An 18,879-nucleotide genomic window follows, 5' to 3' on the forward strand; every position below is an offset into this window, starting at 1 on the left:
TTTGTCTCCTCTTCTCGGCATACATTCCCATTACCGCCAATAAGCGGTTCTCATCAAGCTTTTCCAATTCATCAATGCGTTGAGAAAGCTCATGACCAGTCGAGTCCAATTGTTTAGCAACTCGTAGAGTAGGTACAAGAAATTCAATGGGAAGAATTGCATCTAGCCCAAAAGCAAGCTCAAATGGGGTTGTGTCCACAGATGTTTTATAGGCTGTTCTATATGCCCAAAGAACTGAGTGCAACTTTTGCTCCCAATCAGTCCTATGTTGCTCAACAATCTTTGTGAGTGCTGTGCAGAGAATCTTGTTAGTACTCTTAACTTGACCATTGGTCTGGGGATGATAGGGTGCAGAACGCTTGTGAATTACCATAAATTCTTGAAGTAAAAACTCTATGACCTCATTCACAAAGTGCACACCTTGATCACTAACGATTTCAATAGGTAAGCCATAGCGTGTAAACACGTACTCGTACAAGAACTTGGCTGTGGTTTTGGCATCATTTTTTACTGTAGCCTTTGCCTCTACCCATTTGGTCAAATAGTCAGTTTGCGACTATAATATATTCGGCATGCGTGTGACGAGCTGGAGGTTTAATGGGACCGACAAAATCAATACCCCATTTGGCAAAAGCACGTGTGCTTAACATAGGCCGCAATGGCATATTGTCCTTTATGATGGGAGGTTTGGTCCTTTGACAATCGTCACAACGTTTTACATATTCTTCGGCATCCATTTGTAAGGTTGGCCACCAAAGCCCAGACCACCTAATCAACTTAGCTGTGGTATTGTCCGAAAAGTGTCCATCCCCAACACCTGCATGTGCATGAGTTAAGATTTTCAAGTAGTCTGCTTCACATACACACATGCACAAGTGCCATCCTTGTCCCTCTTGTAGAGTTAGCTCTCTATCAGCATATAGTTGGCCGCTTCAACTTCAATAGCATGCTTTCGATATTTAGGATTTGTTCGATCAATATGACCATGCTGAAGATAGTCCACAATATACTTACTCCAACTTGGTGTAGTTGAAATTTGGAATAATGTGACATTATGAATTGGTTGTTGAATTTGACATGAAGCACAGTTACGAACAAATTTTTCAGCATCCGCATGCATGCTAGGCCACCATTGCCCATCCTGAGTTATACGTCGCACACAAGTAGTAGATGATGCATGGATTCCACCAATACCCTCATGTGTCCATCCCAAGATCTCCTCATATTGGTCAGGGTTAGTAAAACCGGTCTATGGACACATAAAGCGGTAATTCATTCACAAATAACCTGGACTTACTGAGACACACATTCACAGAATCCTCGCTCCCTCGCTCAACAACACATTGGCCCCGAAGTCCGGCGCCCCTTGCAGTATTTCTTTATTGTTAAAAGGTTGGAAATTACAAAGCACAAGTGCAACAAAGCACTCTACTTGCATCAGCTGAATTTTACAAATTCTAGGAGAAATTTGCCAGCATAACTGCAGTAAAACTGTTCCATAACATCTCAGAATGAATCCCAACTAACAGGCTCACTTCCATAGGCATCAGGCTACCCAATGGAGTCCAAAACATCACAATTCAGCTTGCTGTAATTTTCTGCACAGGCCTGTTTTCAGCTCTGTTTTCAGCCCAAAATAACCCTTGTACTGTCCTGGAGGACTAAAGCAAAGTCCTACTGCATTTTGGCATCAACCGGGCAACATAACAGCCCAAAAACAGCACCTAAACAGCAAGGAGGCATTATGGCTATCTCGGTTAGTGGTTGATTTGGGTTATACAGGGGATATTCCATTGTTGCATTGTGACAGTCAGAGTGCCATCCAGTTGGCAAAGAAACCTGTCTTTCATGCAAAGACGAAGCATGTGGATGTGAAGTATCACTTCATCAGAGAGGTGATAGAGAACAAGCTGATTCAGCTTGTCAAGATTCATACAGATGACAACCCGGCTGATCTGTTGACAAAGAGTTTGCCTCCAGAGCGGTTTGCTCATTGCAAACACTTGATGGGCATTGGTGGATGAGTGGTTTTGTAGTTCCTGGTGAGGAACATAAAGTATGCAGGTTGCACAAAGCATTGTATGGGTTAAAGCAAGCTCCAAGAGCTTGGTATGATAAGATACATGCTCATCTAACCAGCCAAGGTTATGAGAATAGTCCAGCTGAAAGCACATTGTATGTGAAGAAAACCGATGCCGATATTCTCATAGTCATCTTGTATGTAGATGACATGCTCATTACAGGTACAAGCAAAGCACAAATTTCAGATTTCAAAGCTGATTTGAAAGCTGAATTTGATGTGTCAGATTTGGAGCCTTTACACTACTATCTCGGCATACAGTTTATGCATACAGATGATGGCATTGTTATGCAGCAAACTAAGAACATAAAAAGTTTGCTAAAAAGGTTTCACATGGATGAATGTAAGCCCATTTCTACTCCGGTAGAACTAGGTGTACGGCTTACTATGCATGATATTGGAGAGCCTTTTGAGGCCGGCATTTATAGCCAGGCAGTGGGATGCCTCATTTACTTGTGTAACCCACTGTTGCTACATCTACTTGTGAGGCTGAGTACAGGGCAGTCTTTACAGCTATAGTAGATTGTGTATGGTTGAGGAGACTATTGGCTGATCTTGGTGAGTGTCAGCAGACACCCACCACCATTCTCACTGATAGCCAGAGTGCTATGGCCGTGGCACGAAATCCAGTATTTCATGCACGTACCAAGCACATAGAGATTCATTATCACTATGTCAGAGGAAGGCTACATGCAGGGGAGATCAGTTTATCTTACTGCCCTACACAGGATAATGTTGCAGATCTATTCACAAAGGCTTTACCTCGAGGAAAGTTTGAAGCTTTCCGCAAAGCTTTGGGCTTACTCTCATGCAGAGAGTGATCTGCTACCTTGTACAGGTTCACACTTCCACTACAGGGGGGATTTGAAGGCATATGCTCACTTATGGTAGTGCTATGTGTGAACAGGGCTTAACCAAGGGCACTTTTTCCCATGCGGTTTTTTCCCTTGGACATCAAGTGTGAAAGGACACTCTAACATATAATATTTTGTACTTCTATATTATATGGATCTGGCACACATGCAAGAGTTGACTTGCATTTTGTGGATACCACACTTTTGGCTCTCCCTCTCTCTCTCTCATTTCTGTGTGAGCTTCTCTACCCTGCACCTAACCCTAATGTGCAGGTTTGTGTGTGTGAGTGTGTGAGTCCAACACCCAACAGAGGATGAGGCCGCTCGATGGTGGGCCAAGATCTCTTGAATTTGGGCTGATGAGCTGCAGGTGGCCGGGGCCGACGAGAAGAGGACGTCTGGCTCTCTAGAGTGTGTACCTGATCTGATGCGACTCCCGTGGGTGTGGTGCAAGGGGGAGCATTGTGGTGTAAGCTCTTGTATTCACTGTGGTGGGCTCTGGTGCCTACCTATCCACCCCTCTAGGCTAGAAAAGAGAGAGAGAGAGCACATGCTTGTTGGGGGGAAGGGTATGTTGTAGGCGATACACATTTTGTAGCGGACATGTATGTAGGAGTTAGAAGTTTACTAGTGCTAGGCACTAGGGACAGTTTATTTGGGGTTTCTATACCTAAAGAGTCACTTGTATGCTTTATGGTGACACAGACACATATTTTACTTGGACCCCTTGGTCCTTAGATGTAGGGGGCACCTTTTACTTTTGTTGCCATGAGATTCTCTCATACGATAGTTACGTGAGAGCTTCCACCGCCATCTTTTCTCTCTCTTGTTTGGCAATATGACTCTGTACGTGCTAGCTATTGTAGGTGAAGGTTTCCATTTCTCCCACTCTCCTAACATTTGGTATTAGAGCCTAGTGGACCTTACGACTGAAGTGCTGTTGTAGCAAGGCGATACTTTATAGCAAAGGTGGTGTAGCGGGTGGCTATCAAAAAAAGGACCTGGTGGTGCTATTGTGACGGGTTGCACAAGTAGAGGCATAGGCAATTGACCAAGTCGATTGTGGTCTTCTTGCTTAGGTGCGATAGTCGTCATGAGACGGGCTGCAAGCAAGGGCAGAGGTGTTGTACACGTGTAGCTGACAGAGGTGTAGTGCCCTGCACACTGTCGCGTGGCAGTTTTGCCGCTGACGCCATTGATCCACAACCCTAAGCTTGGTTTAGAACAAGATGTTGAATAAACATGATTAAGTCAGAGGAGAGAGAAGAAGAGAAAGATGGTGTCAGGTTTTCTTGTACTTAATATATGGTACAAAATGGTAACTTTATGTTTGTACATGGTTGAGCCCTTGGTCAGCCCCAAAGGGTTGACCTCTGGCCCCTACATATGCTTCTACTGATGACTATGATGATGGAGAGATAAATGACTGCTAAGAATCAACTAATTCAACTGCCAAAGCATTTTCTGATGCACTCCTCTTATAGACACCCACCTTATATAAGCCATGTGTAACTTCTCCCTACAGGAGGCTTGACAAATCGGAAGATAGAATACACATATTTTAGATCACTAAACTAAGTTAAACAATGGACAACACTTGCTACAGTAAAACTGGAAAATAACAAAGAGCACTTGACACCAACACTGGGGCCGGAAAGCCTCCCCCCCCCCCTCCCTCAATACTGATGTATTTCTTGGAGTATTTATTTGTACAAGTGTTCACGGGCCCTAGGCCAGATTTCTCCATAACAAGGAGTGAATACAATTGGTAAACAATAAGATGTTGTTGGTGTAGACCAAGTCACAAGTAATCTCCCACCTTCACTGGGTGAACACCTACCCTCATGGGTCTTTTGGGACTGTGCACCAACAGGCACGCCTGCACTAACGCCTGGCAAGGAGAACACCGGGAAGGGAGCAATACTTGGTGCTCTTGAATCAGCTTTGCTCCCAGTTTTCCCTCATACCCAAAATGACCTTCACTGGCTCCTCCAAAATATGAGGGCGCGGTCAGGTAATCATGGAAAAAAGTCACCGTCCTAATGGCCTTACTGAAGAACCTTCAATATTCTCTATACTCCAACACTAGCAAAGGAGCCAGACATGTTCCCCGCTACTACTGGCTCAGAGGAGGCTCCTGTAGCATGGCTTAGTGCAAAGGATTCAGAGGTCAAGTCTTGCCTTGGGAGACAATGACAGCCCACATCAACATACGAAAACAACACCTCCTTGCTCTAAGTAGGGTAAAGAGGGAAGGATTACAAAAAGAAACACAAAATAATGAGATTTTGGGGGACTTCTTGTCAGAGAACCCGTAACTCAAAACAAGAAATAGATAAATTGTTGGAAGTATAAAAACTTCCTGATGCTTTGCTGTTAAAGATTTAACCTTTTTTTCGTTGCCAAGCGATGGACACTTGGGCTATCACTTTGGGCCCGGGGCCAAGGCAAAGCACTTGGATTTACTCAAATCGAGAGTTGTTAAGGGAAAACCCCAAATTTTTGTTGATGTAGTGGCCGCAATTTAATGCATGAGGCTCAATTTTGGAAAGCCTCCATAGTTTCCAGAAACGCCGTTTCTGGCCCACCGAAACGTTTCCGAAACGTGGAAACGTTTCCGTTTCCAGAAACGGCGTTTCCAAGGTGTTATTTTTCCAGGGTTTAGAAACCCGCGTGCTGTTTTTTGCCGGCATTTTGCGCGCTTGTTTCCGCCGCCTGTTTGGAGCTGCTCTACCCATCTACCTTGCCCTCTACCCCTCTACCTCCACATCAGCCCTCTACCACGCCCTCTACCTCTACTTGGGGCCTCCACCTTTGCCATCTAAGCTCTACCAAGCAAGGAGGAGTCGCACCTTGCTCGTAGCCTGCAGGATCAGAAAAACAGCCTCCACTTCTCGAATCTCTCCGAGTCTCCCGACCTCGAACCGCACAAGTAAGTTAAGTAACATGGCTCGGACTGACAGTGCCGAGCCACAACACCCGCTGCACCACCCATTCTTAAAGCAGAGGGGGGGATCCATCGCTTCCACTTCAGCAGAGGCAGAGGACCACGATCCTACCATTTCTTCATCTGAGCCTGACTCTCATGAGTCAGAGGATGACTCCTCCATGGATGATCTTGATGAGTGATTTTTGGAGCACTTAGCTCTAGGATTTTGTCATGCCAACAGCTGCTGCCAGCCACATGGATATTTTTTGATCATGTTTTGTATTTACTATAGTCTATACATATGGATTATGGATTATGGATGATGGATGATGGATCTTGTTTTGTATTGACTCTTTTGAGGCTTGAGCCTTGAGCCTACAGTTGTCATTTCTGAATTTTGATCTATCATTTGAGTCTTTGACATTGAACTTGAGCAAAGATGTATTTTTCAAGCTTTTGTAATGTTTTTATTAATTATATATGTATGTATTAAACCCTAAAACCGAAACTCCGTTTCCCCGTTTCTTCCCGAAGGCTGAAACTCCGAAACTCCGTTTCCCGCCGTGCTCCGCACCCCCGTTTCCGAAACTCGTGGAAACTATGAAAGCCTCAAATGGATCTCCAATTCCAAGAATTTCTCCATATTTGAGAAAAGCCCCAAATCTTCCAAGTTGTAGAATCCTTAATTTTGATGTAGAGGGCTGATTTTTGAAAAGCCCCAAAGGCTTTTTTTTTGGCAGATGCACATGCTTCAATTTGGCCTAAACTTCTAAAAAGTCATAAATCCTTGTTAAAACAGGAGCTCAAATTGCATGAGTTTTACCATGTGTGAAAACCTGGTGCTGATTGGCGAGTATGCTGAAGGACGAATTTGGCACAAAGCATAGTAGTGGCTCTGGAGAAGGAAGTGGCAGTGGCGGTTGAAGGAAACATAGCACGTGGAGGCACATGTGTACTCTCATGTGTATGCACGTGCCATGGCTAATATCCGGCATGAACAACATAATCCCTGATTAGGATAATCAGTTAGGACAGCATTTAGGTCATCTACAGTATTAGAACCATCATCATCAGCATCAGCACCATCAGCACCATCAGCATCAGCACCATCATCATCATCAGCAAAACCATGAGCATCAGCAGCATCAACATCATCAGCATCTATAGCATTGGAGGCATGGGATCCCTGTCGGCAGCCTGTAGACGACTTGTCGGCAGCCAGCAGGAGCCCTAGTAGCACGTGGGGCAGCACCTAGTGTGAAGACCAGCAGAGTGGGCAAGCAGTTATGCAAGCGCAGCATTTATTACAGCAAAATCCAGTATTTTTATGTCCAAGACCTGGCCGACAGCATCTAGGGCTGGCCGACCTTTACCTCAGCTTACTATATAAGAAAAAGGCATCATAATCAGTTGTTTCTCAGCAGTCGTTCATCTCTCCATCATCGTAGTCATCAGTAGAAGCATATGTAAGGGCTAGAGGTCAACCCTTTGGGGCTGACCAAGGGCTCAACCATGTACAGACATAAAGTCACCTTTTTGTACCATATTAAATACGAGAAAACATGACGCCAACTCTTTCTCTTCTTCTCTCTCCTCTGTCTTAATCATGTTTATTCAGCATCTTGTTTTTAATCAGGCTTAGGGATGTGGATCAGTATAGCAAAGGCTTCCGGGCATGCAACATTGGTATCAAAGCATTCAGGCTCAGCCCACTAAGCATAGTCCTAAGGAAGGTGTGCAGATTTTGCAGGCTTTAAAGTTTTCTTGGCCATGGCGGAAAATTTCAGCAGTCATAAGCTTCTGACGCTTCACACAGATCGAGAGGGGGAGTACATGTCACATGAGTTCAATGCATTGTTGAAAGAGAGGGGTATTATACACCATTGATTATTCTCATACTTCATGTGGACGACATGCTTCTGATTGGTCCCAATGAGGAGCAAATTGCAGCAGCCCTCAAGGCTGACTTGCGGCATTCATTTGATGCGACTGATATAGGCTTTTTGCACTATTATCTCAGCATACAGTTTGTATCAGTTGAGGGGGAGGGGGGGGGGTCTTATCATGCATCGGTCCAAGTAGATTGGACTTCTTCTTCAGAGGTTTCGGTTTGAAGATTGCAAGCTTGTTTCTATAGCGATAGAAACTAGATTACGGTTTGCTTTGCTGGCTCCTCATCAGACTACAGTTGCGGCTTCGATCGGATCGGCTCCCCGGCTTCCACGTATTGTCCCTTTTATCAATGGCTAAATGTGATTGCTTTCTGGGTTGCTTCACTATAGCGGTCACTAGAGGATACTTGAGAACCATTTGATTCCTCTCTTTTATTTGTAGGCTGTGGGATGCTTAACTTACTCATGCAATACTTGGCCAAATATCGGGTTTTCCCGTTGAGCAAATTTATGCACAGCCCCGGCACAAAGCATTGGCAAGTCGTGAAACGTGTCTTTCGTTATCTCAAAGGCACTCAAACATTGGGTCTCTTCTATGGCAGAGGCTCGTCATCTTCCTTGCATGCTTTTACAGACACCGATTGGGTTGGTTGTTACGACACAAGAGTGTCCACTAGTGGAAACTGTCTCATCCTTGGTGGAGCGAGGAGCATGCATATCATGGCTCCGCAAGAAACAGCCTACTGTGGCCACTTCTAACTGTGAGGCCGAGTACAAGGTAACATTTACAACTACAGTTGAATGTGTATGGCCTACTGGCTGATCTACGTGTGGGACAATAGTCCTCCACTCTTATCTACATTGACAGTCAGAATGCAATGGCAATCATGAGGAATCATGTGTTTCATGCTCGCACAAAGCACATTGAGGTGCATTATCATTATGTCCTGGAAAAGCTCCATGCTGGAAAGATCGACTCCCCATCTTGCTCTTGGTGATCTTCTTCTTGATTCGTTTTAGTTGTTTTGAAATTAGTCTTTCCAGCTGTTGTTGTTGAATCTCGTTTGCAAATCTTCTTGGTCGGCGTGATGGATGGTGCAGTGGTGCTTCTTGTTCTACAACATCAACCTATCTACGGTGGTATCACATTTCCTTATTTGAACTTCCTTCGTTCTCCATGCCTGCTCCATTGTGCTCTTATGACTGTGACTCATAGAATAAATACTTTTGGAGATAAAGAATTAGAAGATATGATATTTAACTAGTTTATGACTAGATTCTAGATAGAACCTTCATTAGGGACTAATTTGCGAAGAGCTTATTTTTCCCTACATTTAGAATCAGATTTTGATGTAAATATGAAAGTTTTAGACGGCAAGAAACTCTACAAGAGTGTATGAGACTCTAGAAGGTCAAAATTCCTTTCGTTTTTGACTTATTCAAGTGCAAAGTAGGGTACTTGGTTGTTTGGTATTCACAGGATCAAAGCTCATGTTATGGTGGGTGGAAGATATCCATGATGTGTGTGTAGGAGAGTGATAAAGATCAAAGGAGAGAGATGAAGTTCATGTCAGAATGCACAGCGGAAATGAAGACAACTGTTGTAGAGAGCAATACACAGATGCAAGAGAGAGAAGATAGTGTAACTCTACTATATATACACCAAGAAATTCCGGAGTGCTCAATGACAAGTGTGGGGAGCAAGGGGCCATTTTATATGGCCTCAGGCTGCTGGTCGACCAGCACTAAAACAGCCAACAGCAGCCCCACGACCTGATCCAGCCTAGTCGGCCTGTATATGGGCAGTCGGCCAGGGCAGAGAAACAGGTTGGGGATGCAACCTTTAGTCGGCGAGCAAATGGAACAGCTAACAGGTAGCAGACAACCTCCCACACGTAGCAAAAAATGGGAAAAATATAGGGAAGTGAGGAAAAATGGGGAAACACCAAAACCGGGCGGGCACACCCACAACAGAGGCCCTGACATAGTGTACAAACAGGAGATGATTGCTAACACCCCCTCTCAACTCGTGGATGTGGAACTAACCCCAGTGAGTTGGAGTGCCGCAGGAGCATAGCTCGAGGTAGTAGAGACTTCGTGAAGAGGTCTGTCGCATTGTCCTCCGTCGAACAATAAAGAAGCAAGATGTCACCAGTCAAGATCTTCTCACGAACAAAGTGATATTGTATCTCTATGTGCTTGGTCCGGGCATGGGAGACCGGGTTTCGAGCAATAGCGATACAGCTCTGGTTATCGCACTGGATGACCGTGGGCTCCTTCTGTGGAAACCCAATCTCACCAAGCAACCTCTGCAGCCAGCCTGTGTTGACGACAAGGTAATAGTTGGCTGCCTCTTGCTGCTTCATGAAACTGCTCCTAAGTCGAGGGAAAAACTGTAGCCTGATGTGGATCTCTGTGTGTCTGGATCTCCTACCCAATCTGAGTCACTCCAACCTTGGAGTTGAACTCGTTCCTTCGTGTCACCTCCAGCGGTGTTGTAAGTCCAACGGGGTGTGCAGTGAGACAGACTCAACCACATGTCCAAGAGATAAAAATATAAAGAGAGAGGGGAGAGAGAGAAGGAGATGGGGATTTTGCACAGTACACCACATTGAGCGGGGAACATGCCCCGTCCCCTTTTCAAGAATTTATTCAGGAACAATCCATGGGCACGCTAGCCAGGATCGATACAATCAATGAATACAAAACAAACAGATATGCCGATGTAAGATATCCAAGTTGATGTCAATGTCAAGGCACAAGATCTCTGATGTCGAGCACACCACGGGAATGACCCACAAGTATCTCTCACCGGGCTAGTACCAGATCCAATATCCAAATCCAAAGGATCCCAAGTCCAAATTCAAGTCCAAGTCCAAGTCCAAATCCGAGTCCAAAATCCAAGCTCCATGTCTAAGCTTTGTGTTCCATGTTCATGTCCAAGCTTCATGCCCAAGCTCTATGTCCAAGTTCTTCATGTCTATGCTCAAGTTCAAGTTTCCATGTCCAAGCTCTATGCCCAAGTTCCATGTCCAAGCTCTAAATCCACTTGCTCATCCCATAAATAATCTCCACAATTCCTATATCCTTGTCGATGATGAAAACCCTAGAGAAGCTCTTTCTGGCAAGAAAACTGATATAAAACCTGTTTTAATGATTTTTGTTGCCATATATATAGGCAGTGATGTGTGTGAACACACTTAGGACCGCCAGGGCACTTTTTTCCTCTTTAGGAGGTTTTTTCCCCCGGCTTGTATATACGCCCATCCTTCTAGGGCTAACTTATCTTTTGTACATTGACACAATCTAATACACTTTGTGTTGTGTGCATTCTTGCTTCTTCTTCTCCAAGCTTTGTGTGCTTTCGTGCAATCCTAATTCCAACAATTGGTATCAGAGCAGGCATCGGCTCCCAGGGCTACGCCGCCAGCACCCTCCGACTCACGTTCTCCGATTGAGGTGAGTTTTCACGAGAGCTTCCACGTCCCTATACTCTGCAAATAAGCCCATAGGGCTTAGCGTTCTCAGAATTCGCATCTGAGGTTGTTTCGGGCTCCGTTTTTGCATTTCAAGTTCTGCACAGGTGTTTTCGTCATTTTCTGCAGAAATTTCGATAGTGCAGTTTTCTGCAAAACAGGCATACGTATTCTATTGTGGACCGTGCTACATAGCATGAGTTGTTTTCTGTTCAGTCTTTGCTTCATTACAGGTAGCTTTTGCATCAGTTTCAGTCAGTGGCCATGGCTGATAACAACAATGATGTATTTCGCATGTTATCTGCTGATGACAAATTGGATGGAGACAGCAACTATCCACTTTGGGCATACATGATGCAGCATGTTTTGGTTGCAAAAGGAGTATGGAACATTGTGCAGGGTATGGATGTACGTCCAGGTTCTGTGGATGTAGGATCTGTTGAGGATGTTGCAGGTTCTAGCAGCTCTACTGTTGCTGCTGTTTCACCCACTGCTGAACAAGCTCGTTGGGATGGTAAAGATGCGCAGGCTCATGCCTTGATTGCACTTTCTGTCAAACGTAACATCACCCCACATATTCGTTCAGCTAAAACAGCAAAACAGGCTTGGGATATTCTAGCTGGTTTGTATGCAGGTCGTAACGAGGCAAAAATCGCTTACCTGCGTAAAGAGCTAGAATTGAAGATTATGCAAGAAGATGATGACATGAATGTTTTTCTTGCTGAGATTAAAGATCTCAAAGAACAGTTGATTTCTGCAGGTGAGATTATTCCTGATCATTCTCTTGTGCAGACTGTTCTTGATGCTTTACCTGAGACATATCAGACTTTTGCTTCCACGTGGAGACTTCTTAATGAGGACAGACCTGATGCTGTCAAGTATGATACTTTAGTCAACAAGCTCTTGCAAGAAGCGCAGTCCAGGCAAAACAGGGCCAGGCAGCGTACAGTTGATCAAGCATTTATTGCTGCCCAGCAGCAGAGAAGAAGTGGTAAGGCAGCCCCTTCCACTGTTTCTTCTCCTATTAGTAGGTCTGCAACTTCTTCTCCTTCCACAGGTAGCAACAATAAGTCTGAGAAGGCTCTTGATAAAGGCAAGAAAAAGACCAGGTGCAACTATTGTAAGGCAAATGATCATGTCATTAAGAATTGCCCTAAGCTAAAGGCTAAAGAGGCAAAGAAGAAAGAGTCAAATGCAGCCACAATAGCGGATGCTTCTACAAATGCAGATTCTGCAAATGTTGTGCAGGATACAGAATGGGCGTTTAGCGTGTATTGCCAGTATGACCCATTTGTACATGATGCATGTTTGGCAGTTTCTGTTGACTCTCATGTATGGTATGTTGACAGTGGTACTACAAAGCACATTACCTCGCATCGTGATATGTTCACTTCTCTTGAGGCTGTCCCTAAAGGAAATACTGTCACATGTGCCAATAATGCTTCTTACCGAGTGAAGGGCATTGGTAAAATTATGCTTACTGCTGCAAATGGCAGCGCTTTCACACTTTCAGATGCTTTGTATGTGCCAGGGATAAAGAAGAATCTATTGTCTGTCTCTGCGCTTGCTAGACTTGGACTTGTAGTCAAATTTGTGGATGACAGATGTACTGTTCATGATTTGACTTCTGGTGATACGATTATTGTATCTGGCACCTTGTTTCGTGGGCTGTATAGGCTCAATTCTTATGACAAGTGTGTGGAAGATTCAGCAAATGCAGTTTTTGATGAAAAGGCAGTTTCAGATACAAAACTATGGCATGCTCATTTTGGTCATCTGAACTTTGCTAGTTTGCTGCGTTTGCAGAAATTTGATATGGTTGCTTCATTGCCCCCTCTTGAGGCACCATTGAAACATGTTTGTGAAGACTGTATTTTGGGCAAAATGCAACGTTCTGCGTTTCCAAAGGATGGTTCTGTGCGGGCCACTCGCAAATTGCAGCTTGTACATAGTGATGTATGTGGGCCTATGCAAACTCCGTCATTTGGTAAACACTTGTACTTCGTGACTTTCATTGATGATTACTCAAGGCATGCATGGGTATATCCACTGAAGGCAAAATCCGAAGTGTTTTTGTGCTTCAAACAGTTTTTTCTTATGGTTGAAAATGTATCCAATTGTACTGTGGGCACCCTCCGTACTGATCGAGTGATGGGGAGAAAACCAGAATTAGGGTTAGAGTTCATTCATGGGAGACATACACAGAGAAGCAAGGGAGAGAGAGAGAGAGAGTTGTGGGGATAAGTCAACTCATGAAAAAGCATGAGTGTGTGACTCCCCTATCACACATGTATATTGCACTAGTACACATAGTGCACTTAGTACATTAAAAGTACTAAGTGTACTATGTACTATAACTTATGGGCTTGTACACACTATAAGGGTGGGCATAACGCCTTTACCCCAACAACCTCCCACTTAAAGGCAAAGTGCCCTTAAGTAAAGGAAAAGAAAAAATCAGCATGTACATGATAATATACAAGGCCATATCAAGGCTGAAAAATGGCCTCATCCAATGCCCATCAAGTGTCTGCAATGAGCAAACCGCTCCGGAGGCAAACTCTTCGTCAACAGATCAGCCGGGTTGTCATCCGTATGAATCTTAACAAGCTGAATTTGCTTGTTCTCTATCACCTCTCTGATGAAGTGATACTTCACATCCACATGCTTCGTCTTTGCATGAAAGACAGGGTTCTTTGCCAACTGGATGGCACTCTGACTATCACAATGCAACAATGGAATATCCCCTGTATAGCCCAAATCAACCACTAACCGAGATAGCCATAATGCCTCCTTGCAAGCCTCTGTGGCTGCAATATACTCGGCCTCTGTAGTAGATAAGGCAGTGCACTTCTGCATCCTGGATATCCATGACACAGCACCTCCTGTGAATGTAAATACATAACCGGTAGTAGACTTCCGGTTATCTGGATGACCGGCATAATCCGAATCCGTGTAACCATGCACTAATGCATCCTGTTTGCCAAAGCAAATGCACATATCCTGTGTGCCCTTCAGGTATCTCATGACACCTTTCACTGCTTCCTAATGTTTCTTGCCAGGGTTGGCCATGTATCTAGAAACCACTCCCACTGCAAATGCAATGTCCGGCCTAGTAGCAACCATGGCATACATGAGACTGCCACAAGCTGAAACATACGGAATCTTGGCCATATCAGCCCTGTCTCTATCTGACTGTGGGCTGTCCATAGCACTGAGTTTCACATATGGAGGCAAAGGAGTACTAGCCTTCTTCCCCCCGTCCATATTGAACCTCTGCAAAACTTTGCCAATATATTCCTTCTGAGACAAATACAACACATGCTGATTTCTGTCCCGAAGTATCCGCATACCCAAGATGTGATTTGCATCACCCAGATCCTTCATATCAAAGGTCTCATGCAGCCTCTTTTTCAATGCATCCATCTCTTTACGAGATTTCCCGGCAATCAACATATCATCAACATACAAAATGAGAATCAAGAGACTGCCATCCAAAGCTTTTTTGGTGTACAAGCAGTGATCTATGTCACTTCTCCTGAATTTCTGAGATTTCATGAATGTATCAAATTTATGATACCATTCTCTTGGTGCCTGTTTGAGCCCATAAAGACTCTTTTTCAGCTTGCATACAAGCTTCTCCTTTCCACTCACTGCATAACCCTCTGGCTGCTGCATATATATCTCCTCATGGAGATCACCGTGAAGAAAAGCAGTCTTCACATCCATCTGAATCAAGTCCAGATCATCATGCGCAACCAAAGCCAACACAGCTCTAAGTGTGGTCATTTTGACCACTGGAGAGAAGATCTCCTCAAAGTCCACACCATATTCCTGCTTAAAGCCCTTAGCCACTAACCTGGCTTTGTATCTTGGCTTAGCATCTGATGCAACTTTGAGCCTGTAAACCCACTTGCATGGCAAAACCTTCTTGCCTGCAGGCAAAGGCACTAACTTCCAAGTTCCATTTTTGTGCAGAGAATCCATCTCTGACTTCATGGCACGCTCCCATAGAGCTTTGTCTGCCCTCTGTAAAGCCTCCTTGTAACATGAGGGCTCCCCACAGTCAGTAAGCATCAAATAGTCAACCCCTGGAACAAACCTGTCAGGGGCTCTGGAGGGTCTAGTGGACCTCCGTACCCAATGACCATCATTTGCAGGTTGCTGTCCAGCCTGCATATCACCCATTGGTGGCTCCTGTTCCATGCCATAAGGTTGAAAAATCATGCCCGGTATATCCTCTAACTGTGGTATATCCATAGGGATATCTTCTGCCATCTCTGGCTGTCCGTTTGGACCATTTTCAGCACCATTTAAGGGCTGGTTTTCCTGCTGTAATGGCTGATTTACAGCCCTTTGTTGTTGTCCATGATGTCCATCATCATCAAAGATGACTCTGCTAGGCTCCTGTTGCCTTGCAGGCTCCTTATACATGCATGTTTCATCAAAAATGACATCATTGCTGCGTATGATCTTTCTATTCATGGGATCCCAAAGTCTATACCCCATTTCACCTCTGTCACCATATCCTAGGAATATGCATTTGTGAGACTTAGGATCAAGTTTGGTGCGCATTTCCCTGCGTATGTGCACGTACGCAACGCAACCAAACACTCTCAAGTGCTTGTAAGACGGAGGCTTCCCTGTCCATACTTCTTCTGGCACTTTCCCACCAAGCCTCGTGTTAGGTGACCTATTTATAAGGTGAACGGCTGTCATAACAGCTTCAGCCCAAAAACCATGAGGTAATGCAGCATGTGACAACATAGAACGGACCTTCTCCTGTATGGTCCTGTTCATCCTCTCTGCTGTCCCGTTTTGTGGAGGATCATAAGGAGTAGAGAGCTCCCTCTTGATGCCTTTAGCATCACAAAAGTCCTGAAACTGTTTGGACGTATACTCTCCACCATTGTCGGAACGCAAAGCCTTCAGTGTTTTGCCAGTTTGATTCTCAACAAGAGCAACAAACTTCTGAAACACTGAGAATGTATCACTCTTCAAGCGAAGAGGATAGACCCACACCTTGCGTGTGGCATCATCAATAAAAGACACAATATATTTTGCCCCTCCCAAAGAAAGCTGAGGCATCTCACATACATCTGTATGCACAAGCTCTAACTGAGCATCTTTCTGTCCAAGAGCTTTCTTATGGGGGCACTGTAGTTGCCTACCATATATACAAAAACATACATATGTAGTTAAAATTTGAAGGTCAAGCTATTTAATTTTGAAACTCAAGCTAGTTTATGGCCTTCAAATTGAAGGTTAGGGTAGGCCCTCTAATTTCAGCACATCCTTGAACTGAACAAAAATGAAAAGGCTATTGCAACACATGGTTTAGTCCCGCACTCAAAAACAAAAGGCACACATTTTTGGAGAAGTTTTGTGCCAAAATACACCTTGGCTGTCAGCGGGTCCTTGCCCGAGTGGCTCAGTTCATCACGACCCACCCTACCCAAGAGGTCGTGGGTTCGAGCCTTGACACCATAGGGTTGTGTGTGTGAGTGGTGTAGCTTCCAGCTTGGCTACATCCCCTCGAAAGGGGGCTTTTGGAAAAAAAATGACACCTTGGCTGATATGTCTGCAGCATTTTTCTTTAAAGCAAAGTGTTGCGTTAGAGCAGACCTTGTAGCCCAACTTGCAACATCAGCAACAAAGCCATGGAGCCTTTTAGCAATTGTATATACAAATCAAGAAAAACCACACGACATTTGTTGTTGATACCCAATAAAAATCATGAACAGGGCCTTGTTTTTAAATAAAATCAAACATGACAAATTGAAACACTGCACAGCACATAAGATGAAGAGCTTGGGAAAAAGCGGTGAAGTGAGGTCTTGCATTCCTGCCTTAAACAGTGAGCTTCGCTGTCAGGCTTTATCTGAAAACTCATCAGGTACAAGCTTTGAGGGCATCAAAATGCCAGATTTCTAGATACACTTGGTAATGAAAACGATTCAAACCAGTGGTACAACTCGTGCTCATGTTTTCTCTATGCTTGAAGTATGTCTAATTACTGGTGTCACACTGGTTTACTTATTATTTGTATGCACACACTGTTTGGCAGACTATAGATGTAAAGCAAATTGTGCTTTTTGGCTGCTCTCTGACTTTGTGATTTCTACTGTTGTCTCCAGGGTTATGCCTTGATAGAATACGAGAAGAAGCAGGAAGCGCAGGCTGCAATCAATCACCTGAATGGTGCTGAGCTCTTGACCCAGACTATAACCGTGGATTGGGCTTTCAGCAGTGGGCCTCTTCGGCGACGCAATGCTAGAAAGAGGTGAAAATGATGTCTTACAGCTACACCATATAGTATCTTCCATGGCTATTATACGGTTGTTTACCCATGCGTAATGGATGTAGTTGTTGATTTCAAGGATATACAGGTTAGCTAAAGTTTCTGTTGACAGGTCTCCCCGAGGGCATCGTTCACGCAGCCCGACAAAAAGACGTTATTAACGTTGCTTTTGTACATGGGCAATACACAGCAGTGGCATCATCTGTATTGGAAACGGTAATTCAACATTTTGTGACTGGGGGCTATGTCCTCACTATGTGTGCTTCTTATGTAGGGAGAGGCTTGAATGTTGACAACCTTTTCGTATGCTGCTGAGCTGTTACTTGGTGGGCAACAGGAAGCTTGTAGTTATTTTCATAAGCAGGTAACTTAATGCTACTGGATTGCCTCAGAAGTGGGCCACATGAGCGGTGTCTGTGTTTCAGAACAAGAAGGCTGATCGTACAGTGTAGAACAGTCATGTGTTGTGTTTAGTGAACTCAATTTAGAACTACATTGAAAAGGCAGCTTGATTTGAATTTTACGTGAATTTTTTTGCATTCAGGTCCCAGTCAATTGGTTGTTAAGAGTGCCTTTTGCAAACACTAGTGCCATTGACAAGTGGACCATTTTATTCTCTGTACTGTTAAGGTCTCCATCAAGTACGTGCAAGAAGTTGATGGACCTAATGCCATCCATAAGAAATTCTGCATTCGTGTTGGGTGTTAGCTTAATCACATTAGCTTGTGCCATTAGCTTAATCACATTAACCTGTGTCATTTATCGGTCTCAGGAATGGAAGAGGACACTTCATGGAGAAATGGGTGTTTCGGTTTCATGTAGTGCCATGTGTGTGATATGCTGTGTCATTTGGTTTCCTGAAGGAGAAACAGTAAAACGAGAGTATGGGTGAAATAAATAGAGATAAATGATGATTGTGAAACAGAGAATCCAATTAAGGGGGGCTTGGGAGTGACGACAGGTGACTATTGAGGTTGAGATGGCATTCCCTTAGAAAAAAGAAGGCATTAAAGTGAGATTGAGAGTTAACACCCTTTTTGGAGAACTTTCTGGTTTTATTATGTTGCTTTCCACTCAATCTTAGATTCACACGTACTTACCAAAACCCTAGTTTCTACTCAATCTTAGATTCACACGTACTTACCAAAAGCCTAGTTTCTACTCAGTCCCCGTCCTTCCATAGCATGACGACAAGTGGATTCAATTCCTACAACGAAGAAGTGAATCATCCTTGTTTAAGATAGGCTGTGAAGTCGGCCCAAAGAGGCCTGAAAGTGTAAAGTTATTGGAGAAGATCCAAGGCCTTGTGAAAATTAGGAAACATGGCAGTGGTGATTCACGAGAGGT

At 44.2% G+C, this 18,879-nt stretch overlaps 1 protein-coding gene across 1 annotated transcript in view; it reads left to right on the forward strand.

Moving 5' to 3' along the window:
* The window catches only part of LOC147608400 (RNA-binding protein Y14-like), a 34,446-nt gene extending 16,174 nt beyond the window's left edge, over positions 1-18,272 (forward strand). The window contains exons 3-4 of the mRNA XM_086789140.1: positions 17,369-17,514; positions 17,645-18,272. Coding sequence (XP_086645266.1) covers positions 17,369-17,514; positions 17,645-17,693 — 195 coding nt within the window. The 3' untranslated portion in view covers positions 17,694-18,272. The remainder of the gene's footprint in view (positions 1-17,368; positions 17,515-17,644) is intronic.
* The last annotated feature ends 607 nt before the right edge of the window (positions 18,273-18,879 follow it).

The sequence above is a fragment of the Cibotium barometz genome, chromosome 53, assembly GCF_041138505.1.
Source record: "Cibotium barometz isolate CiBa-2024 chromosome 53, ASM4113850v1, whole genome shotgun sequence".
In the NCBI taxonomy this organism is placed as follows: domain Eukaryota; kingdom Viridiplantae; phylum Streptophyta; class Polypodiopsida; order Cyatheales; family Cibotiaceae; genus Cibotium; species Cibotium barometz.